This window comes from Platichthys flesus, chromosome 8 (assembly GCF_949316205.1).
Source record: "Platichthys flesus chromosome 8, fPlaFle2.1, whole genome shotgun sequence".
Taxonomy (NCBI): Eukaryota; Metazoa; Chordata; class Actinopteri; order Pleuronectiformes; family Pleuronectidae; genus Platichthys; species Platichthys flesus.
The window spans coordinates 16,206,757-16,231,825 of NC_084952.1; the positions used below are offsets into that span (position 1 = coordinate 16,206,757).

Genomic DNA, 25,069 nt, shown 5'->3' on the forward strand with positions numbered 1-25,069 from the left:
TCTCGGAGGGTGAACGCCATCAGTTAGGCCTCTAACAATTTGACATTTCTAGCTGTTATATTCAGGAGACAGATGAGTCCAACGTAAAGCATTGATTGACACCAGAAATGCCACCAACTCAACTCCTGTTTCACCACTTCAAAGCAGTTTATTATGAATCCAGTTAGAAAGAATACAGTTTTAATTACAGTAAACACACGAGAGTCACAGTTTGTTGAAAGGCGGATTGAGAGCTGGTTTCTGAACTTTCTTATATTAATGATAAACAATACGATAAAAACAACTCCACCCAGGTCATGCATTTTATGTTGTTGGTTCGGCGACGTGCAACAGGTCGCCCCAATAAGCAGAGCAGTCGTATTCATCATCTGAATCTGCTGATTGTTTTCATTGCAATCAGAAAATATGGAGAAGGTCCGTTTAAGACAACAGAGTGCTGTACAATGAGAGAAGGCAAATCAAACGACAGTTATGTACAAAATATATTGGTATCAGAAGTCGGACATTTCCAGTTTCTTCAGCGGGCTAAACAGAGGCAGCATTAGTACCTTGGCACCAGACAGCTTTAATCCTCCATACTTAACCCAGAGACGCAGCTTTCCTCCCAGAGCCCAGGTGAATCCACAGAGCTGACCGACTGCACACACGGGAGCAGGGGTGTTCCTGCGCTTCCCTTTTCATCCTAAGTTTACCGTCCAAACCAAACAGTAGCAACCAAATAAACACAAATCAGTCACAGTACATTTACAGATTTATATTTGGACAGAAGTCTGAAGCGGGACAGTTGAGGGGCTTTGCTGGAGCTCAGCAGCATTTTATATAAAGCTGATGCTATCACAATCGGAACTCTACAGACGAGGCACAGACTGTACTCCTGTTCAGCCATTGCTGTGTTTCTGTACGAGCTTATAGGAAACAGCATTGAACAATAAACTAGGGTGCATAGGCAGAAGCTGGCAGGACCCTTAGAAACGTAATTCACCAAGAAAAGGATGAGATGATGAGAGTGAGAGCATCCAAAGATGATTTCAGATAAAAGGAGGGGAAATTTGTCACAATGTTGACTTTCTGGTCATAACAATGAGATTGTGCCTAATTTTACTTACATTTAATTTGAGTCAAATTGTTTGACTGACATTATTAACTCTAATTTATTATCACCTATTATGTTTTCATTTTATCTGGTTATTTCTTATTTTTTTACTCATGATTTTGGGTATTTTAGGTACAATTTTAGTATTATTGATACTAATAATCATTAATTTTGTTTTTTTACAGTCTGTAAAAGTCACATAATCTCCTCTCAGGAAGTTGTGATCCTCAATTTTCCTAATTTCTACAATTTTCTTTACTAATTATTCAAGTAAAATTTGGTCTTTACAGATTTCATTTATATTTTTGGATGTTCTTTTTTCTTTTCCTGGTAACCTGTTCTTCCGTAGCTTCCATACTTCAGCGAGAAAATAGTTTGCATCGCAAATGTGTCCCATTCAAATTTCAGAGGATTCGATCCTCTCTATCCACGGCAGAGCAGAGGAAGGTCTTTGCTCTTGGTCTTCTCCCACACTCTCACTCCTCTGCTCTGGCACTTCTCTTTCCAATGTTCCATTTCTGCTCCCTCCTCCTCCTCCTCCTCCTCCTTCTGCTCCTCCTGCTCCTGCTCCTTGCTCTCTGCCCGCCCTCAGCTGGTGCAGTTCCCTCTCCAGCGCCTCATTGCGGTGGTACATCTCCAGGTAGCCGGCCTGCAGCTCCTTCTGGTAACGGATGACCTTGTCCTTTTCCGTCTGCCATGTGTGCCTCTCGTCCTCGAAAGCCATGGCCTGGGCCTCGCTCTGGCGTCGCTCCAGCAGGAGCTCTGCCCGCAGTCGCTCCTCCGTGGGCCCCCCGCACCCTCCTGCAACACAGAGGTTCACATGGCTTCAACTACAGTCCGGCAGTGCCATAGGGCAAATATAATGAAAGACTAAGGCTGCTTTTAAAACACACGCACATATATACACACTGTGAACCCTGCTCCCGACCTGGTTACTCAAATAACCTGATTTTGGGTGCAAACGTGTGAGCACTCCAACTCAGAAGAACCAGACAAGCTCCTGCAAGGCACATCTGTAGCATGTCAATATCATCTTCTTTACACTTTCCATGTACTTGGCTTCTGCAGGTTTACGTAATTTAAATAACAACTAATTATGGTTTTGTAACAAGATTTCCATGAACTATATTTTGATATGATTTGGTGTTGAACAGTAAGATGTATTAAGCTTTACGTAAGTCTTTATAGCTTCTTTCAGACATCCACTGATAATCTCCTGAAGTGTTCCAGAGGGGCTGTCTGACAGAATGCAAATGTCATTGGAGATTATCCGGAATATTCGCTGTGAACGAGTGGGTGCATTGCTGACGGCTCTGGCAAATGATGGAAATGGGTTGCAATGTCAACACTCATCCGGGCTCTGTGTACCTTTAAATCCTCAAATCACATGACCCTGACACCATCAGTGCAACATTTACTGACCGACACATACAAACTACCTGTAGCAGAAGTGGTCTCCTCCGCTCCTTTTCCGTCTTCACGACCGTTCTGAGAGGAACACCTGCGGCGCTGTGTCCCCTGCAGGGCGAGCTTCAGGGAGTCGAACTGGTCCTCCCGGCTGCGCAGCTCCATGCGCGTCTCCCTGAGCTGCGTCTTCAGCTGGAAGATCTCGCTCAGCTTCTGGGTCACCTCTGCCTGTGAGCCCCGCAGCTGCTGCTTCAGCAAGGAGATCTCCCCGGACTTTTGGCAAACCTGAGAGAGACGGAGCAATGGGAAAAGAAGTGATAGAGGCAGATGAAACAGAGGTTTACAGATGTTACAGAACTAGTTGTAATGTATTTTAACAGGACAAACAAACAAGGAAGGAATTCAGATATTTTGTCAGTAGGGACCCACCTCCCACTGCGTCTCCTCCAGGGTTGGGCTGGTTGACTTTACTGTGGCTCCAGCTTCCTGGCTCCTTTCCTTTCTCAGGCCGTCGAGCTCCTCTTGCAGTCGGTTCTTCTCCTGCTGGGCCTTAAACAACTGCAACTGCAGGCTGCGCTGGGAACGCTGGGCATGCTGGGAAACCTGACGCAGCTTGGCGGCGTACAGGCGCTTCAGCTCCTCCACCTCCTTCTCCCACAGACGCTGCTTCCCTTCGAACACCTGCATGAGGCGAGCAGATGGGGGTTAGAATTCGGAGAAGAGGCAGACACGTATAAAGATTAATGGCGAAGAACAGACAAACACAATGAGATTCACCTGAACGATGGCGCCCTCGCTCTCGTCCAGGTTTCTTTTCATCTGCTTCAGCTCATGTTCTTTCTCCACCAGCCGCTCCTCCAGATCCCGCACCTGGACAGGACAGCAGAACAACTGACTGAGCACGCTGTAAATCGCACCAACCCGCTCGTCCATTTTGACCAGTACTCACCACTTCCTCCACAGACAGGGACAGTGTCCATTCATAAGGGGGTGGAGCCTCCCCTCCGTATGGAGCCAGACGGCTCAGGGTTGCCATGCTCCGACACACCACCTCCCCTACAGCCACGCCCTCTGACCCTATGGCCTTCGCCTTCATAGAGGTGCGATCCAGGGAGCCGATGGTGTTGATGTGTCCCATGGACGCACTAGAGTGAAAAAAACAAACATGAAAGCCATTAAAATGTCATTATGTCTCAAATAATGGCCACGCCCCATTGAATATAAAGTAGAGCTCAGAGGAGAAGGCTGCAGCAGACCTGATGTGAGACAGGTGTGGGCGGAAGGGAGGTCGGTAGGGCGGCAGGCTGCTCATGGAGTTATGACCCGAGTCTGACAGGTTATCATCCTCCTGGCTCAGCCCACGCACAGTAGAGACGGCCTGCACACACATATTTACGCTGTTATTCCTCAGTTTAACATGAATGAAGTTGAGAAAAAATATATCTAAGATACAAACTATGGCTGAATAACAGAGTGTAGATGTAGAAAGTCTAAAGCAGCTGTGGTAAATGTGGTTGTAACTGGTATTTACTGCAGTCGTATCAAAAATATGGAAAACGAAATGAGCTGTAGTGTTACATCAAATTACAATCCAAATACAATGACGTCGTCTTCAGGCAAATAATAACTTAATTTCAAATAAAAAGGTCTCTGGATATAAAACAAATGATACTTCCTGGCACTTACTCACTTTGTTTTGATGTGAACATTAGTTAAATGTATCAGTTGTCGTTATAACTGGGAACTGGATGAAGTTACCTTGTTACCACTGGATGTTGGTCCAGGACGTGAGGGTGAGGAAGACGAGGAGGATGTGGAAACAGCTTTAGAGACATGAGCGTAAGCTCTGTGCAGCCCGTTGGACACATGGTCTGCATCCTCCGACTTTGACGAAGGATAGAGGTTTTGCATGGAGGTGAAGTTTTTGGGGGTGACGGGCTTGAAGGCCGACGATCTAAAACGAACCTGTAAAGAAACAGAAGCAAGAAATGACAAGATGGTAGGAAAAATAATGATGGTGGAGAAGGGGGGGATACGGACCCCACTCACTCACTATGTTTCCATTAAATCAATACCGTCCACCTCCTATCTTCTTTGCGTTGATCAATCCAAGCGAAAAAACAACAAGAGTGATTCGATTGCAGCTATAAATTCCTAACTCAGCCAGTGGCAGATTCTCAATCTGTGCTGTTGAGCTCCAAATGATTTCAGGTTGATTTATGCAGGTAACAGACTCTAGGGATGTTTTATCCTGTCAGAGATGTGCAAATGTGATATAGATCAATTTAAAAGAGTCTCAACCAGCCACAGGCTATGTGTCATTTATATTAAATAACAATAAGAAGTCATTCATCTGCATCTGAGCCTGAACCAGTAAATGAAACTCGTATAAAATGTATCTTATATATATATATATATTTATATATATAATATAAAATTGAAAGTTCTTCCTTCAGTCATGTCCCACCCTCCCACAAAAATGAGGTCTGTAGTTTTTGTACAATCCTTCTAACTATCAAACAAAGCAACGAATGAACGAAGACATGGAGTTAATAAAATTCACCTTTTCATACTTGCCCCCACTTGGCAGTGAGTTCTTTGTCAGATCTACTTCGGTGCCGTCTTTATGGAAAACCTTGGCGTATATGTCATCTTCACGGCCACTGGCAGAGCTGAGGCCTGAGATAATATCCGTCTTTCCATCCCTGCCTGGGTGGGTTTTAGGTTCTTTTCTGTTTGAGAGCATAGAGGGTCAGCTGAGGTCAACTGAGATCACATGTCGTCGTACCTTAAAGAATTATTATTCGCCTTCACATTTGCAGCATGTGAAACGCAGTGGGACACAGCACCCACCTGGTGATGTTGAGGTAGTTGAGCAGCTCTCTCTGGGTGAAGCCCTTCTTCAGGAGGCCGTTGGTCTGCTTGGGTCTCACCTGGGGGACGGCGCGGCTGCCTTTAGTCGGAGACACATCGGGCCTCTCCACCAGACTGCCTACGCTTCCCATGCCGTAACGGGAGGAGAGGGGCGGGGCTGGGAAAGGGTTACGGAAGTTTTTGTCGGAGCCACGGGTCAGAGGAAGAGTCTGGACTGAAGCTGCCATTGGTTACAGGGCTCTTGTGAGGGATGAGGTGATCTGTAGGAAAGGGGAAATGTACAATTAATTATTATAAATAAGTGAAAAATAATGTTGGTGACACATTATCCTGCCGAATAAGAATGGAGATGCTGGGGATTGAACCCAGGACCTCATACATGCGAAGCACGCGCTCTACCACTGAGCTACATCCCCACATTTCCCGTCAGGAAGTTCTTTGGTTCTGTCGCTCGTTAATGATTACACTGCTGAGGATTTTCTGTTAAATCACATCAAATGGTATTTGTGTTGCCCATATTCATAAATCTATTGGTTCCAGCTCCCCTGCAGCCCTCAAGAGGAAAAGCGATATAGATGATGATTATTCACAAATCACAGTTTGCCTCTTAGGGCTCAACAATCTGTACATGGTACCACATCCTCTGTCCTTAATGAGTCATTGACTAGAGTGAGATAAAACTTTGAACAGGGGGGAAAAAAAACAAACTCCAAGGAGTCACAAGTAAGGGATCCCTACGGTGGCCCAAAAGGCCCACATCCTCTGACTTGGAAGAAGGATAGAAGTTTTGCATGGTGCTGACATTTTTGGGGGAGAGAGGCTTGAAGGCTGATGATCTCAAACAAGCCTGTTAAGAAACAGAAGCAAGAAATGGCAAGACAGTAGGAAAAAGTAAGGTGGTGGAGAAGGGGCGGAGACAGACCCCACTCACTCACAATGTTTCCATTAAATCAATATCGTCCACCTCCTATCTTCTTTGCGTTGATCAATACATGTCATTAAATAAAAAAACAATAAGAAGTCATTCACCTGCATCTGAACCTGTGAATGAAACTCGTATAAAATGTATTTAATATATATATATATGTAGAATTAATATAAAATATAAAGCTCCTTCAGTCATATCCCATCCTCCCACAAAAATGTTTTCTTTGAATCAACAAAACGATTTTCACAGTGTCTGATACTAATCGATTAGTTGTTCCTGAAAAATATCAGAAAATGGTCTGGGGATCACCAGTCCGTACAGTATTTGAGGTATTTTACTGTGGACTGAGTGACATCACCATCCTTAAGGCCGTGCTGCTGTAAGACAAGATGTAGAAGACGTCTGTGTTTCCTCCACCTCTTGTTGTTCTACTCTCCTGAATGGATGTTGACCTCCGGAGGAACAGTGGGAGCTGTGAGACGTTTCATCAGCTGTGTCTCTCCGCACAGACCAGCTGTCTCCAAGCACAGCTACAATAACTCCCAAAACAGCACCTCAGCTTACCACAAAACAAACACACTCACACAGACTGACCCCCCTGTGACAGGAGAGCTGTGAACGCCTCCACATAGAGTCTCTGTTGCCTCTCAGAATCTCCTTGCAGCTCGTCCCAACAGCAAATGAAAAGACTGCAGGTTGCACCGTGGACTCTGTGAGGGTCACGTTGTTCACTCTGAGTTAGGGCGGCATATGTCACATTGTAAGCCTGTTACATAACACTGATTCCATGTGGTTACTATAGGGGGGCTACATTGAAAAAAAAAGAAAAAGAAACACATGGAGAAGCTTTGGCATATACACATTGATTTAATCAAGTGCTATGGAGACTTAGTCTGCAAATGTCCTTTCTCCCATGTTAATCAAGTGTATTTAATGTACTGATCTCAAGGTATGTCTTCAGGCACCTGAATTGAAAACATGTAGAGATATGATCGCTCTTTGCATTACATTAGATGTCAGTTCCAACAGGGGCCTGAGCCACAAAGCAGGATATGCAGTTATCGCGGTAACGTCAGGTTTAACTCTGGTCCTATGAATCTGGTTCACCTTGGTAACTCCTGCTGAACAGCTCACCTGATACACAGAGCAGATTGAGGTCATTAGGTCAAAAACTGTCAATGGCCCAACTATTGACCAATCAGATCAGTGGAAAATCAAAGTCAGTGGTCTACAGGATCCTGACAGGGACAAAATAGTTTAGAGATAGAAATAATAAAGAGCAGCAGATGTCTTTAGAAATGGGTGGAATCATTTAGCTGTTCCAGACTTTTCATGCGTCCCCTCTGGTTTTAAAACTACCATTCAGGATATTCACTGAATAAAAACATCACAACCACAGCTTGATGTTAGGTTCACTGAACGCAGATAACAAGAAGATATCCGAGTTCAGTTGAGCTTGTTGTCCAGGCCGCAGGAAACATCCTACAGAGCGAAGTAAGAATATAACGATGACCACTTTCTCTCGACTGACCACTTTCTCTCGACTTTCACAATACTAATCCTGTTGCCAAGTTACCCCGACACCTACCTACCAGGCACTATTGTCTTGTCACCTTCCGTTTGAGCCTCTTCAGCTTCACACAGCAAACAGTCTCTGCACAACCTCCACACAACCGGCGTCATCCAATCACCCACATATCCCCTTCTCTTCCTTCTTTTCAGACAACCTCATTAAGGATAACTATTGATTTCACCCCTCTGACCCTCTCTCTCTCTTTCCGTGCATAAACACCTCCGGTAGCCATATAACATTCTCCAGACCATAAAACACACACACTCTCTGCAACCTCTCCGACTATAAACAGAACCCGCAGGAGGCGAATTCTCCCTTTGTGCTCGTGTGTGTGGCACCCACAGAACAGTTAAAGTTTAAAGGGCTGTAGCAGACGTTGCACGTGTTTTAACACGTTAACAACAAAGTTTGAAAGCCACCACCACCCGACCACAAATCTTATGGTAATTTCCTACCTTATAGACAACTATTGGTTTTACGTTAATTCTTAAAACCACGCTTAAAGGTAACCCAAAGATATGTTATTTTAGCAGTAAAACATTCAAAGAGATCATACAACTGATATTTGAGATATGGCTATTAAAAAACACTTTACTGTACAGGTATGTTGTAAAAAGAGTCAACATAAAGTGTCATTAATGCTGTAAAATATTATGTGAATCAGAAATCTCCTTGCATTAGGTAGAACGCTGGTATTCCATTTTTCCATTGCTCAGAAACAACAAGGTATTACTTCATGTAATGTAAGTAAAGGAATAAAATGTCCCATGTGTGGATTTATTATTGATTCCAAGCAAGTTTCAGATAAAAAACAGTACAGTTTACAATGTATGCAATATGTGCAGATAAGTTAAGATGTGCAGATAAGATAAGATGTGCAGAATATATACAGTGTAAACAGTATTTATTGGAAATAAGATTTAAGATATTTAATTATTAAGATCTGGTGGAAAACCGGACAAGAACAAAATGAGTTGAGTAACCATATCAAGATATAAACCTGTTTATATTTAATAACGATCACAAAGATGACAGTCCTCTCTATAGCAACATTTCATATAAATACCTAAATACATTTTGACTAAAGTGAGTCACCAGTACCATACCAAGTTCAGTCACTCCTTAACAAGAATGGAGATGCTGGGGATTGAACCCAGGACCTCATACATGCAAAGCATGCGCTCTACCACTGAGCTACATCCCCACACTTCCTGTCTAGATTTATCGATGTAAAAACAACAGATCATTAATGCTGTAAAATATTATGTGTGTCTCAGACCAGCTCACTTTAGGATACTGTTTGGGAGACCTTAAGTGCACCAACGAAATGAGTTTTCAGACTGTTTCCTGTTGCTATTCCATTATTCCACTGGTCAGAAACCGCAAGGAACAACTTAATGGAAAGGGGGATTGTTATTGATTACACTGGATGATTTTCTCATTATTCGATTAGTTAAAAAAAAAGATAGAACCTGACACAAAGTAAACAGAATCTATACAGCCGAAACAGAATTGTACATATGATTTAAGATATGGAATCATATTGGTCTGTAAATAGGAGAAGAACAAAATGAGTTGAAAGACCATAGCCAGGAAAAAAACTGTTAATAATTAATAATGGTCAAAATGATTTTGATGGCAACATAAAATTAACATAACACATTTTTAGGTGACAAGGACAGTCACATGCTGATCACCTTATAGAATGGAGATGTTGGGAATGAAAAACCAGAACATACATGTGAATTGAGCTTCCTTATTGAGTACACTGGTGAGGATTTCTTCAATTAGCATTAAGGAAGAGAAGATAATAGAAGATAATCCTTTGTTAGTCCCACTACGATGAAATTTGTCCCAGCAGCAAAGGGGATGGTGAAATAAGAAACCTCAGTAAAAAGTAATGAATTAGTAAACATCCAATATAAACATGTCAGAAATGAACTGATGTCATCATGGGAGGACCCCTGAGGGATCAAACCTGTGCGTCATATCGCCTAATATATGGGCCGTCATGCTTCCTGTGTGTCTACACACACTCCTGAGGCGCACACGCCACCTTAAAGCAATTTCTCTCTCGTTCAGCATCAGACACAAATCCCCTGTGTAAGAGAACAGGCTCCTGCAGAGTCATCTCCTCTTGCTTTTGATGCAATCCACACTCGTCAAGTGTGTTGCACCGCTGGCCTCGACAGTTACAACAATTATGCAAATGGTTAAAATAGGCAGAGAGAGCTGTGCACCGGCAGCTCCAGCCCACTCCACACTCAGGGCTCTCGGCCAGGCCCAGATCAAACCAGCCCAAGCTGCTCATGTTTATATTCATGAGGCACTATTTCCCCCCAATGTAAAACTTTCCACTAAAGCATCCGGCTCCTAATAAGCCAATATAACACAGGCTGAAGTCAGACTGAGCAAAGGAACCTGATAAACCGCAATGATGAATATAATTAAATATAATGGAGCACTCTATGAATCAGTGTATCAGCTCTGATGCTGTCCAACAAGGAACTAGGACGGATATATACTTTCTTTTTAAACATGTGTAGACAACTTGCTGCGTCATGAACGTAGTAGTTCACATACTTGCCGACATAATATGTGTGTTACCGGAGGATACCACTAGAGGGCACACCGGCGAAATCAGAGCATTCGGAACTTCCGGATTTGAATGAAGTAAACAATAAACATGCCAAAACTCGAGGAGGTTACTATTTACTTCATTTTTAGATCACGACAGAAAAAAGATTCAAACGTAGCGTTCATTTCTGAGGAGCAGGATACACGAGGCAGCCATCATGCGCACACGTACACGTAGTTAACAGCAAGTATATCTCAGTGTTTACTGTCTTACTGCTTTCAGGGTTAAAGTGAGACATGATGGATGTGAGTCAATGCAAGTCATGTTGAGTGTGTGCGTGTCTGATACCACATGAATAAATCATGAGTGTGACAAACCTAATGGTCACGAACCACGGTCTGACGCAGGATTTTTTATATCCGCTGTTAAACTGAGTTTTGGTCTCGAGACGTGAGAGGTCAATCGTTGTTTGATGGGAAAGGGATCGGGGGTGAGATATAAAGTAATTCCTTCTTGGGAGATAGGAGAGTCAAAATCCTTTTAGGCTGCAGCCACAAAACCTGCAGGACTGAAGAAATCTTGAATCCAGTTGTTTTCTATAATTGCCAACTAGTTTATGGCCCCAAGTAAACTAGGAGACACGGCAAGATTTACAGCCCAGCCGTGACTAGCCAAGGGGGCCCTGAAACGCAACACACCTCCTTAAATCACACGCGCACACACACACAGTCACACACACACACACACACACACACACACACACACACAAACACACGGATCAAAGCCATATGTACAACCGGCCTTGAACAGCTACAGTCTAATTGAAAACTGTTCTGTTCTTGATTTATGCTTCTTTCAAAGCAATGATGAGCTTTTTTTGGAAAAGCTGCTAACTTTGATGGAAACATGTAAACGTTTGATCAGTGAATCAAAGTGCTGCGCTGCAAAGGCACAGATGAACACAAACTGCACCTGGGTATGTGGCCATGTATCCGGCGACAGTATAAGTGCAAGTTGAATAAATTCGCTGATTTATTGACTATAGCTAGACAGCTCAAACTGTTAGGCTGAACATCAGTATGATTACCTTGTAAGATTGTGTAAAATATATCTTGAGATTGCGAAACGGTGCCAACTGTAATTCCCAAACTGAAAAGGTCATTAAAGGGTATTCCTGGAAAATGCAGCAGGAGGAAGCTACACTAATATATGCAACGACACATCCCAGCCCCTCCCATCAGCCCTCTCATCAAACCTCGGCCCCCGAAAAACAGATCAACGTGCATCTGTCCAATGATTTTATTTGGTCCAAATGAAACTATTATAACAGTCCTTTAAGGGCCGCGGTCTGCGACTTTTTTCTTTATTTTTTCAGACACTTTAATTTATTTATCGCTGTCGGGACGTGAAGAGGATTTCAACAAATAAGATACAAATGTTTCAGGTACAAGTTAACAACCTTTATCCTTGAATATGAACTTTCTATTCTTGCTCAGACCAATGGGAATAAGATTAGGATGTTGTAGGAACAATGTTGTTGAGGGAAGTTAAAATTCTTTACTTACAATGACCTTGAAATGATAATTCATGATATAAAATAATTTTATTTTCTTAAGTATTTAGAGCAGTGCATACGACAGGGTAAAAATATGAACAGGCTGCTGGGAGCTGTGCGTCTCCTCCGAAGGCCCTTCAGTGATCCAATAGGTTTGATGTGAGTCCTCTCAGGATGATAAACTCACTCCTCTGGAAAAGCAGCAGCAACTACAACTTTACTACCGTCACACAGAAAATAAAAGATTCTTGTGTGTGGAGGGTTCAAGTGGAGGGTCTCGAGGACACTCTCTCCTAAAACATCATCATCAGGGCTATCATCTGTGAGAAAAACCAAGCTTTCAACGAAATGCCTGAGCGTGGAGAGAGGACACCTCGTCCCCTCAGAGACACACAGGTCAGCAGCACCGGGACTGTGACGCAGGAGAGGACATGGAAAGCAAAATTCCAAAGATGCTTCACAGAACACAAGCTCAGGCTCGTCAGTTTGTTTTTAAATGCAGAACGCTCTCACTCCCACGGACGCTAACTCACACTGGTGTGTCACTCCACACGGCCCCGAAAACAGATATATATATATATACGCTCGGCTCGCAGCGCCAGATCTTCTGCCCTCTTCCCTCGGCGTTCTCTCTTCCCCTGCTCCACGATCAAAGTTTGTTTACGTTTGTGGGGTAACTTTGCAGGTTACATCTCCCAACTCCCACACAGCACACACATTGTTATGTTATATAAGCTCTATCAAAGCAACGCTCGCTGGCTTTCACAGCTGTTAGTTGAAAAACACTACGGAGCGATTACCAAATCAGCCACAATCCTTATTTAATCTATTCTACAGAGGCCTGTGGTTTTATATTTGCCTCCCACACTGATAGCCCCGACAGCCTGACATTACAGGACACTTCCTATCAGCAAACAAGGCCTGCGGTGTCACAGGTTCTGTACTTGTTACCTGTTCAGGGATCTCTGTGAACTGTGGTCAAGCAGAAACCCAAACTTCTTCTCAACCAAATAAGTGTCCAAAATGTAAGAAGTGGAAACATCTTCCCCCACAAAAGATGAATTGTGCATTGTGTGATGTTGAATAATTGAAAAAAGTTGTTCCAAACCGGAAAATAATTCACGTGAGCGCCATCTCAAGTCTAAACAACAAACCTTTGTCAAATGCATGTCAATCAAGCATGCCACACTTTCTAGCCAATACATGCTTTGTTACGAGCACTTTAAATCACCCATGTTGCTAAATATGTTTTTTTCCCACAATCAAAGCACTTGAACACATCGAAGTATGAACAATAACTTAATAACTAGAGAAATAGGACCTTTGGAGGACCATTCACAAGAGGTGGCAACAATACAATCACAAAAGACCTGCAGGGGCTCGTGGGAGTTGTTGTCTTCATCAGCACTGCAGATGAAAATCACACGACTCAGGTGCAAATCCTGTTATTGTAAAACAAGGAGCGATTGGTCTGATATGAATGAGTGTCGACGATCTCATCTGTCCTCAACAGCAGAGGCAGCAGGGCGAGCGTTGGGAAGCAGCCGTCCTGCACGTGAAGCACAGCGCTCCACTCTCTGATTGAATATCACACACAAGCATGTAATGACTGAGTGGGAGCGTGTCTCTAGCTGTGGGGCATGACAGCAGAGGAGTGCTCGGTAGAAGCCCTCTAATTGTTCACAGGTTATTCATTATGGATGGGAGACGATCAGGCAGACAGTGCTCATTCCTCTCCACCCTGAGGCTTTTCAGAGGAGCCAAGATTATTGAAAGAAATGGCCATGAAATGTTCCTTCTTCTCTGCGTCTGAATGGAGTTTGTGTCATGTCACATACATACAAGCGACGGTAACGTGGAAAGATTTGGTCAGACTTTTCAATGTAAGAGCAAGGTCGACTTTCTTTTCGTGGCAGTCGGTCTCATGGCTCATAAATCACTGCCGGTTGTATATGGTGGTGCAGAAGCTGAGGGCACAGTGTTTCGGTCTCACACTGTCTCCATTGATTACAAACACTTCGGTCTTTACGGAGGTCAAAGGGCTTATTTGGCCATTGCCGCAGATACAGAGCGCTATTGAACACTCAGACAGTCGAGAGCAGACGCAGACGTTTTATTCCGACAAGTCAGACGAAGAGAAAGAGTAGCTGTTCTCTGTATGGGTTGTAGAAATGTTACCATCTATTCACTATATTTAACAATTAGACTCCCAATGGATTGGTTACAGGAATGTGTCCTCTCAAAGCTGAAAGCACGAGTGTTTTGTAGAACATTAAAATGTACACTGTGGAGATGATAAATTCTGTATTTAGAAGTGTCCTTAGGCAAGACACTTAAGCACTGTGAGTAGTAAGTAAGACTGGAAAAACACTGGCCTATATAAATAAAGTCCATTACCGTGATTATCACATGTTTCTCCCTGTATGTTGGCTCTGTGATGGACTGGTGACCTGTCCAGGGTGAACTCCACCTCTCAGCCAATGTCCACTGGGAATGGCTCCAATCCTTTGTTGACCCTCAAAAATAAGCGGTGTAGAAGATGGAAGGATGGATCAAATCTATCATAAATTAACAGAAGTAGCCACTATCTATGTAAGTTCATCCTGAGCTTCCTAAGGACAAATGCTCTCTTCCAAAATGCTGCCAGACATGTCGTTTACAACTTGGTAGAGTAGAACCCTTTTTGTTTATGATAATTCTTTGAGAAAATAAAACACTACAATTTGAATGCTACAAATTCTCATTCATAATTTCCACAGCAGCCTTATTCATTATTATTATAATTCACACTCCTGACCATGATGACTGGCTTGGTCCTGGACTCACTCCACTACATCAGCTGTCTCGTTTTCCCTCTGGGGTGGACCCGTGCAGGTGGCCTTCCTCACTTTGTGTCTGTTGGCCTATTGATGGCAGTGTGGGGCCTCGGACTTTTACTGCTGACATTACTGTATTGCATTTCTGCACAAAATTCGATAACTGGCTCGGACTCTACTGTAAGCCGTGCTTGGGTCATCTGGGGTGACTGGTTGAACTGGTGATTCATGGAACCTCATTGATCGGGAATTGACGGTTGTTACATAAAGCGGCTTCAGTGTGAGAAGATGACAGTGAGTGTGTTCAGCTTGTCTTATCTCAAAATGTATTATTAGTGTCGAGTATGGGGGAAATCAATCAACGGCCAAACAACAGTCCTGCTGCTCCTGCTCTGCTCACACTGTACAAAGTCTGTTTAGTGTAAGTATCAAAGATTCTTCAACTTGTGGTGTGAAATAGGACTGATTAATTGATTAATCCCTCGCTTTGTGTGTGTGTGTGTGTGTGTTTGTGTGATAAAGAGATTAGTGTGGGCAGCATAAGGATAAGTAAATTACCCCAGTGTTGTTTAAGTGAAATCCACTTGCCATTCCCTTATCCTGACCTTAGATGGTAATTTACGTGAAGTGCCTCTCAGGATAAGAGTATTATAAGTAAACACCTTGTCATAATATTAGAGTGATGTTTTCCTTTTTCCTCCAGTTTTACCCCCCGGATCGTTTATTTACCCGATTCCACTTGCAAAGTCCGATTTCCCACAGGATAAACACCCTCACACATGTCTCATCACCCAGGAAGTCTGGGAAAACGGACTCATGGCAAAAACATTTCCCTTGAGTAGCGTCAGAGGAATCTGCGGGTGAGCAAACAACAGGATGACACGCTGTTTATTTGAACCTCAGCCCTAATCGTGTTCAAGTTCTGCATTTGGATTTCATTCACCTTGTCAGGGAGCGAAGCCTGCGCAGTGTTTGCCAACCGGCGCTATCAGCAGAGCCATGTTCCCTGCAGAGCAGACCTTCACAGAGAGGAATGTAAAGCGAGAGAGCGCTGTGAGGAAACAAACTCACATTCCTTACATGTCTCGCCGGTTAATTATTAATGCGCCTTAAACATAAACAGATAAAAAGCCACTGATACGGGCGAAGTGGACGGCCCCCGCTCCGCTCCAGGCCCTCATGTGGTGTGGGTCATGTGTATAATCCGAAGCACCTTAGTTCCCATGAGCGCAATATCAGACTGATCATTTCACCAGAGCAAGAGAGCCATTTAGTGTTAAATTGAGCCGATAAAGACAAAAGCACAGGAGAGACAGCTTCTTTTTAAATTAATTATAGCGAGGAAAGGGGCTGAGGCTCTTTCTCTTCTCTCTCTGTGGCTTCTTTGTTTCCTGGAGCGGTTCATGTAGGAGTCACTGTTCTGTGAACACAGCAATCGAAAGCGAGCAGTTCCCACATCGACCCACACCTGAACCGGTACTGCTGCAGGAAAACGTGTGGACTGCTAGAGGAACAGCGAGCGGTAATCAAAGGCACACAGACATATGAAATAACCGTTGTGTGACTAGGCCGGAAAAAAATGCAATAGATAAAAATCTTTGCTTGGATCTCCTGCACTCCGACACAGCAGAGAAGGAGCTGGGCTGCATGTCAGCACGTCAGCCAGTAAACACTGGTGCTGCTGACGCTCGCTGATCCAGAGTCAGACCATCAGCACTTTTTTCCACCAGTAAGGTTTCTCTGTAAATAAAGTCAATGTTTGTTGTTTGTTGGCGCTGGGAGGCAGCACAGTGGGACACCGCGTTGTTCCGCTTTCCTTTGCAGAGTTTACAGTGACAACACCGCAACTGGAAGCGACAGTGAAACATCAACACAGGACGAGTTTCACCCAGTGCATCAGGGACATTTTAACCCCAGCCGCAACGAGAAAGTCAGATACATGAAACCGTGTGGCTCAGCTGGGGTGCACAACAGAAAACAATAATCAGTCCTCAGAGGGGATTCCAGGAACACAAGTAGACCATCAGACCAGGAGTCATTAAAAGAGAAAACGACAGATGAAGTGGAAAGAGGGTTTATTCAGCAAACCAAGAGGCCCCACTCAGCCGTGCAGATAATCTTTAAGAACTGCGTGGCTCCATTTTGAGACATTCAATGGCTAATTAGCATATTTGTTCTGTGCTGTGACAGTGAAAAGAGAAGCTGAGGCGGATGCTCAGCGTGACGTCATTCGCCCAGGAGAAAAGATTTAGTTAAAAAGTTAACTAATTCCAATTCAGCTCCACTGCAAAGAAGAAGAACACCCTTGTGGGCGGACTAATTAACAATCAGGCTGCTTTCCTCTTCTTCTCTGTGCAGTTTAAGCTGTTCTTTGAACCAGCTACATCACAGTGTGACTCCTGACCACGTTGAGCCTGCCAGCATGTAAATAATTCAAAGTTGCACAGAGGCGATCAGAAGATTTTACAAAATATACACACATTGGTTGTTACTTTGATACGATGCCCAGTATCACAGAGAATCACACGGTGGAAGCAAATAAAAACCCAAATTATTCGATGACATGAGAGATGCAAAGATGTATCACAGGATCATTTGAATATCATGGCAGATAGGAAAATAAGAGATCATTTGTTTACCTGTGTGTCTGCACACCTGAGACTTCACTGCCCTGAGCCTGATCCCACGCTCACTCTCACTCTCTGTCTCTCTCATTATCCTGCCACATGACTTCCTGTTTCTCGCTCTGTGATGGCAGTACAGGGAGGAGTGTGGAGGGGAGGGAGCGGCCCGATCTCACCAACTAACCTGGAGGCCACAACAGGATGACATTGCATTGATCTAAATAGAGGACAAGGCTGTTTTTTTTAGCAACGTGCCAGTTCCACTCACTGGGAATTTACCTGTTTGTTTGGAATGTGGAAGTTTGGCTTGATTGTCAGTCTCTACTCCCCTGAGAGAGCCTGGTACTTCCCTGTTCACCCTATACCTCTTCTTATTAACTCCTGACCCATTCATCTTTTTGTGCACTTTGAGACTCAGGGGCCGGCGCAGTCGGACTTGTTCTCCCAGTTCCAGAAACAAAAGCCCAGCTTGTTGACCGGCTTTGAGGCGGTCAATCCAAACCCTGCATTGATACCCAGAGCCCACATCACCAAACAAACAGTGACAGCTCAATGCGTCTTGTTTGCTCGTGGATGAATCAGACAATAATGAGGGAACAGACTTCAGGCGGCAGGTACACAGAAAAAGAAGGATGAGGGGTGGAAAAAAATGAAGAGAGGAAGGAGTGGAAAATTTGAGCTGGCAGGGGGTTGTCTCCGCGCTGACCGTCAGGACAATAGCCTGAGTGTAAGTCTGCCTTCCTGAGGCGGAGTTACTGGACAGGCTCTGCATCGTATCAAGTTACATAACTCAAACGCATCTGAGGATAGAGAAAAGAGAGGACATTGTTCTCTGCTCCTTAACCAGAGGAAAGCGACTCCCCTTTTTTCTGTCTTCACCATGCGATGCAGGCCAAAGAGCTGAGGCGAGTGAGGGAGGTATCTGGACGTCTTTAAGCTGGTACCAATAGGTGGGCACACAAGAATTCTCAGCTAATAAAGCACCTTGCCAACCAGAGATGCAGAGATTGGCAAGCTATGAAAGACATTCCACGGCAAAGAATGTGATGTGTTACTGTGCCTTCTGGCCCGCTGAGCGCAATTTGAAGAAAAATCTGCTGAAAAATGAAAAGCGGGGATGACCCCATCAAAGCCAGCCGGCCCAGTCTAACACCTGAGCAGGTGCTGCTGTACCCCTGTCATTAGCTCCGGGCCCGAGGGGCACGTCCATTCTCAGATTCCACAGATTCTCCGTTGGAAGTTTCCCAGTGAGCGGACAGAGCAGCTGAGGTGTTTTCATGTTGGTGCATTTTGTGTGTGAACGGATGGAAAAGTGACTGCAGATGGGAGATAAAGAGGCAGGAGTGACTGAGCGGGACGAGTCAGAGCCTGCTTACAGATACTGTACCTGTCTGACCAGACATCTAAACGAGACGACAACCCGGGCTAGACTCATTTCCTCTGCCTATAAGCTCTTGAGGACAATAACATCGCAGGAAGCAGCTATGGGAGGCATGCTGTCTGGAACTACCGAAATAACATTACCCTGCAGGGTCAGACACTCGCCTCAGCTCAGTGCATCTGCTAGCTTGGCTTTAGTTGTTGTAAAGAAGTTGGTCTGACTATTTTAACCTGTTTTTAGACTGAGATGTCAAGGAAATTGGGTCCAGACATTTTCCTTTCACATATAAAGAGCGAAGCAGGAGATTGTCCAGGTCAGACACGTTTAAATAGGAACATTTCTTTAATATTCAGGTGAAGGGTGGTGCCTGAGGGGTGGTGCAAGAGGCAGGATATGACGTGTAATCTCTGCTGCTGAGCTCTCGCAACTCGTCTTTTCACGTTAAGATCTTCGTCAGTGTCTCCTATGTGTTTGGCAGCTGTTTTTCAACAGTCATCCAAGGAAAACCTTCCTACCAGAACATTCAAAACTAATTTATTATTCATATGTTTAATTTACACCAAATCCAAAGTGTGAAAATGGTGCGGTCAGGTTTTGTTCCCAGTTGTGTTTCCAGTTCTTGTGCCACTGTGACCATGAGACAGGAGAAGGTCACTGTAACTGACTCTAACCTTTAAAATATCTGTATCGATTTTATGTAAAAGAACAGGATGTGGCACCAAACTGAAATACTGTCGGAGAGAAGAACGCTGCAGCTGCCTCGACGGCCACAACTCGCACGGGCAGATATAAATAAGCAACAGTGCCCACTCGCAGAGGAGGGCTTCACCTCGTGGCCTTTTGTTCCACAGCGCTACGACTCTCCAGACTGAAAGATAGAGACAAGGGCCGAGTACTTTGCACACGCATAATTCATCCCCACACACACACACACAACACACACAGAGGGGCAGGAGATTGTGGGAGCTCCTCTCGGGGAGATAAGACAATATAATATGCGGATAAACAAACACGAGGAAACGATAAGGCCGAGCTGAGGCGAACACACCACAGCTGACTCACAGGAATAAAGAGCTATACATTCGTTAACAAGACAATGGTCCCAGGAGGAGATTCTGCCGGAGTTAATGGCAGAGATCAGCTATTTCCGTTTGTCCCTGAGCTGGTGACATTCAGAGACAAAGGCCCCCGTATGGGGTCCGTCCAGCCTACGACACTCTCAGACCTTTCCCCTCTGAAGGTCAGGGGGTCCCGCCCGTCTCCTGAGGATGTCACCATTGTTCAGCCCTCAGGTGGAAGGTCAGAGGACCAAGGAAACAGTGAAAACCCAGGAAACACGGCTGCACACTAGATTTTACCATGATTAAATAATCTGGCAGGTGGTTAATCTGGCCGTGGGAGATATTTTGATTGATAGAAATAAGTGTGTGGGCCCAGAGCTATCTCCTTGTTAAGCCAAATCCACCCATGCACACTCATCACTCACACAGACTCTTATAAAAACTGTATAAGAGTCTGTGTGATATAACTTTTTTTTATATTAACATTGTATAAAGTTGCCTCTGTTTTCTGGCAGATAATGTTTGATGCGTTCAGAACTCAATCGTGATGGACATATAGTAACTGCCGCTAAGACAAGGCGTCATTCCAGTTGGTCGGCAAATATTCCATGGAAAGAAAGGCGATCGGAGCAGAGATACCTGCACGCTGGTGAACATTGTTACGCTACATTCCTGAGACTCACAGAGAGGTTTGATTACAGCTTGGTTTCTGCTGCTAGAAGAAAACCTGTTGTTTGGAGACAATTCTTCTCACAAGCAACTCCTTGATTCAACCATGAGATGAAGTAGATAGATTTGATCAAAAGCTTGTAGTTTCTGAACGATATATGACGGCTGTTAAAAAAAATACTACATATATGAAGTTGATGTTTTCGTTATGTCAACATAACTCCGGCTATAAGGAAACACCTGTCACTTGGGGGAAATGATTAACTGAGGTGTGTCCTCTGTCTTTGCACTTGGTAAATAACTCAGCTGAAGCTTGTAACCTCTGCGACGTCACCCGGCTGCATCCGTGTAGAATATATCAATGTTTTATCGAGGCTTGTTTAATCCTAGCTGCGCTGAGACTCTGAGCGTGAGGTTAACCACGTGTGAGTGTGGACTGGTTGGTCTGTGGGGCTGCACAGCTGAACATCTGCTGCAGAATTACACGTGTCCTGCAGATACTTACGGAGATGAACGCTGTCTTTTGGATTCCGCTGACGATTTACAGGGATAGCTCTGAGCTTTGAAAGCTGAACACGCTTACATTCAGAATAAAGGCAGAAAACCCTGCCGCGCTCGGCCAGGCCCCGCAGTGATTTTCCTAACCTGGTCAGACTTTAATCGCAGCAACAGACGGCCCAGACAGCGGATCAAGACGGCCGGTCACGGCCTGGATCTGACGACTGAGGCTTTAAAACACTAAGTCTATGAGCACAACACTTTCTCTTCAGAGTGATCAGGCATGGCTTTGTCTATGAAGAGTCTACGAGTGACTGCAGGAGAGAAAGAATAGTGTAACAGGATAATCCCGAGATTAGGAGCAAACAGTGCTAAAAAGGGGGCGGGGGGGGGGGGGGACTGAGGAGAGAAAGAAACAGGGCTGAGGAGGGGGGAGACTGACTGAAACCACTGAGGGGAAGAAGGGCTGATTAGTGTTTGATTAGCCGGGTGGCCTGAGGGAGAAACTCTGTCGACCAGTGCACTGCCATTATGGCCGCCCTCTCCTCACTGCACCATCTGCTACACTGTAGTATGCATGAGTGACCTGCCGTCACTTAAATGCAATGCAACAAGACAGGAGGCCTGTTACTGTGCAGCAGTTTAAAGTAGTGACAGGGACAGGGTTTGATTTACTGGACTCGGGCAAGGCAGAACATTTAGGCGCCTCTATTGTGAACGTTCGAATGAGAACAAGCATAAAGTGGGAGCACGGAGGAGTGAAGTTCATCCACTTCACGAGGAGGAGCCGGTTTCCTCTCATCGTTTAATCAGGCAACACCGAGCAAATGGTCAGCAGATACCTGACGGTCAGCAGAATCTGTGTTTCATCAGCTGTTTGAGCTTTAAGAGGACGCATGTATGCGAGCGCAGCAAACACACACACACACACACAGGGGAGTGTCAGCCCCCCCTTTGGGATCTCAAACAGTTGAAGGAACACATCACAGCAGCTGTCAGGCTGATTCTGCTGAGTGAAGAGCAGTAAAGAAACTGTGCGTTTAGGGTTGTCGTTGGAAATGTCTTTTGACCAAATTAAGGACATTGCCATATTGACTAAGCAAACATCTCAAGTGAGTTTTGACGAGATATATAAATAGCAAGGATTTTTATTATGAAATGATTGATTATCAGTCTACGAAATGTTACAAATGACAACATGTGGTCACCACAGGGAATTAAAGGTCAAAGAAAATGACCGAACAGATTTCCAAGAAACTTCATGCAACGATGGGACATGTGCCAGGAGAGACGTTTTATGATATTTAGGATATTTTTTTGCCTTGATGGAGGTAATTGCTTATTTAGACTTATAAATTATTAACAAATCGTTTATGAAGAAATACGGAGACACTTAATAAGAAGTGATGGTTCCTACAATAATATATTGGAGTCTGTTTTGAAAAATAATCATTGTATTATAAAATCACAAGTCTATTGTTTAGAGTTTATAAACAATGATTTTTTTTATTATTATAGCTCCGATCAATTAAAGTGGATTCACCCCACTTTGCTTTAATTGAATCTTAAAGGGCCAGGTCACTGATATAACACAAACACATTTTTTGAGATAACACTATCTAGCCATGCCTGTAGCTAATTATTATGGAGTAAATGCGAAATTAAATTTGACTCATCTTCATGAGGGTGTGGTTGCAGACATTCCAGACACTTAGTCTGCACAATAACCCCAAACTTATCTGCAATGTTTATGGTAAATAAGAGAATGCCATTATGGATATTGGAGTTGTTATTACAAAATCAAACTTGCTGGCCCCAGCCCTCAGTGACCTGCTCTGTGTCATGGAGACGTGGGCTGGAACGTGATGGAGAGATGCATTTTTTCACGGTGACTTCAACCCCAAACAATACTTAGGCTGTCAAAGTGATTGCCACTCAGTGTTCAGTCATCCACACACACACAAGCAGAGACAGAAGTGTATACCACCCCACTGCCGCCCCCTTCTCTCAATTCTCCTATTAACCATTCCTTTAAATAAAAGGAATGTAACACCACGCAGCGTCCAAACGTCAGCTCACACATCTATTGTCTCTCCATTGTCAGGTCCGCTCCTTCACTTGCGTCATCGGCACGCACCCATACCCACCACACTCAAACTAAAAAGGACTGTTCTTTGGAACGCTCCATGAGTCCTCAGGTCAGGGTCACAGGTCACCTGTGGCCTCTGGTCGCCACGACAACAGCCAAGGCAGTCCCCAAAACTGGGAGCTGGAGTCTCACTCCCCCTTTCTCACCCACACACAAACACACAGTCACACACAGAAACAGCTTTTGTCCACCCAGACTCCTGCGAATCAAAGGGGGAGCCTGGAGTGTGAGCTTCAACAACCAAAACATTTACAGCCCAGAGGGACAAAACACGTTTCAATACAGTGTGGAGGTGCTGGAGACCACCAGTGCTGCATAGTGACAGGAGATACATGGCAGAAGAAAAAACCCTGTTCATGCATGTCTTCACTCACTCACACACACACACACACACACATCACACACACACACAAACACACACAACAGAGAAAACGCTGTGCAAATGTCGGGATAACAGTGGAACAAGGCTGACCTGAGCCCATTAACTCTGTGCTCCAGCTGGATGTGTCAGCAGCTCACAGGCTCTTAATCTGCACAGTCGACTTTATGTATCCTCAAGTTCCATTCACTCTGCACAAAGTTTTAAGGTGCCTCCGTCACGCAGCACAACACACACACCATGCACCATACCCGGCCCGGCTGCAGCGCTGCATGTGCACACAAGGGGAGCGGATCACGAAAAAGATGAGATTAAAAGAATCCTCACCATGTCCAGCATGCAGAACATCTCTCGGTCAACAGCGGAGCTCTGCAGCGGTTTAGTCCCTCGTTGGTTATATAATGAAAAGTGTGTTGACGTGGTGGTTTCCTCCAGGACGCGGACGGGGCTCGGCGCGGCGGCCTGGCGGTGTGGAGAGCAGCGCTGACTGGGACACAGTGTTTTCCCTCTCCGAGGTTTGAACAGGGGGAGACAGCGGAGAGAGAAACATGGGAGGTGTGTGCCTGACCTCCCCCTGGTGACTGCACGGACACACTGTCTGATTTGTACAGCGGGACAGCGCCATCTGCAGGGCTTCAGCTGAAGTGGCTAGAACATGGGTCCCATGCAGAGGAGACCCTGGGGTCACATGAACGCGACGTGAGATAAAGCTGTCCCACCTTCATCGGTTAATGTAGGGGACACATGGTCCCTCCATGTGTCATAATACTGTGATAACACCTCTTAAACACCTCTAAATAAAATATTATTTGTTTAAATAGACATATGCTTATTTGGTGCATCTAGAAACAATACAACATGAGTTAAGTCCAACATTATAATTTCACTAGTTTTATAAAGCTTTATTACAGAACATCTCATATTTCTGTATAAGAATCATGAGGAACTGCTGCTCAACAAACTCACAACTGTTGCATCTTCTGCCGCAAACTAAAAACACACCTCTTCCAACTATACCTTGAATAAAAGTTTAAACTAACAACTTAGTAGCACCTAAATGGCACTTACTTATAGCACTTAGTAGTTTGGCTTTCTTGAAGAAGTTGTACTTTCTTGCTCTAAATAGAAAACACCACACCGTGTACCCCCTGGAAGCCATGTGCTCTACATGGCTTACTACACGTTATTTGTTTTAAAATTATTTATTTATTTATGTATTTATGCATTATTTATTTGTATATAGATAGTAGTAGATGTAACGATTTGTTTTGGTTTTCGTTTTGCCTCAGTAGGGGCCTGCCATTGTATGCCCTTGTCACCTGACAGGTTAGTTTGACCATAATTAAATAGTTTGAAAAACATCAGTGTCATAATTATTTTTATCAGGTTGGATTTGTTTTCGAGCACAATTTATGTAATTACATGTGTTATGACAAAATTAAGTTGGTTCCTCATAATTAGAGACTAGAACAACATTATATACA

General features: G+C 44.3%; 1 protein-coding gene and 2 non-coding genes across 4 annotated transcripts; all 3 read right to left on the bottom strand.

Annotated features, from left to right (window-relative positions):
• Nucleotides 1-128: 128 nt before the first annotated feature.
• n4bp3 (NEDD4 binding protein 3) lies at nucleotides 129-24,305 on the bottom strand. 2 transcript variants are annotated; one of them, XM_062393214.1, is made up of 10 exons: nucleotides 23,913-24,305; nucleotides 5,354-5,634; nucleotides 5,064-5,232; nucleotides 4,259-4,465; nucleotides 3,757-3,878; nucleotides 3,450-3,645; nucleotides 3,278-3,370; nucleotides 2,930-3,181; nucleotides 2,533-2,785; nucleotides 129-1,894 (listed from the first exon to the last, which is right to left on the bottom strand). In XM_062393214.1, the coding sequence occupies exons 2-10, from the start codon at nucleotides 5,599-5,601 to the stop codon at nucleotides 1,491-1,493; spliced, it is 1,944 nt and encodes a 647-aa protein (XP_062249198.1). In that variant the 5' UTR covers nucleotides 5,602-5,634; nucleotides 23,913-24,305; the 3' UTR covers nucleotides 129-1,490. The 2 variants fall into 2 exon arrangements, with proteins under 2 accessions (XP_062249198.1, XP_062249197.1); XM_062393213.1 differs by lacking the exon at nucleotides 23,913-24,305 and adding an exon at nucleotides 17,464-17,577.
• On the bottom strand, nucleotides 5,719-5,790 carry trnaa-cgc (transfer RNA alanine (anticodon CGC)). The gene has a single exon. It is a non-coding gene; the product is annotated as a tRNA-Ala (tRNA).
• Nucleotides 9,008-9,079, bottom strand: trnaa-ugc (transfer RNA alanine (anticodon UGC)). Its single transcript has one exon. It is a non-coding gene; the product is annotated as a tRNA-Ala (tRNA).
• Nucleotides 24,306-25,069: the final 764 nt, after the last annotated feature.

What these genes read in the sequence shown, in the direction of transcription:
- n4bp3 (XM_062393214.1), bottom strand. Translation starts at nt 5,601, where the DNA reads ATGGCAGCTTCAGTCCAGACTCTTCCTCTGACCCGTGGCTCCGACAAA. An exon ending in GTGGGGGCAAGTATGAAAAG is followed by an intron (nt 4,466 to 5,063) that starts GTGAATTTTATT and finishes GTTTCTTTACAG; the next exon opens with GTTCGTTTTAGATCGTCGGC. An exon ending in GGAGACCACTTCTGCTACAG is followed by an intron (nt 1,895 to 2,532) that starts GTAGTTTGTATG and finishes TCTGTGTTGCAG; the next exon opens with GAGGGTGCGGGGGGCCCACG.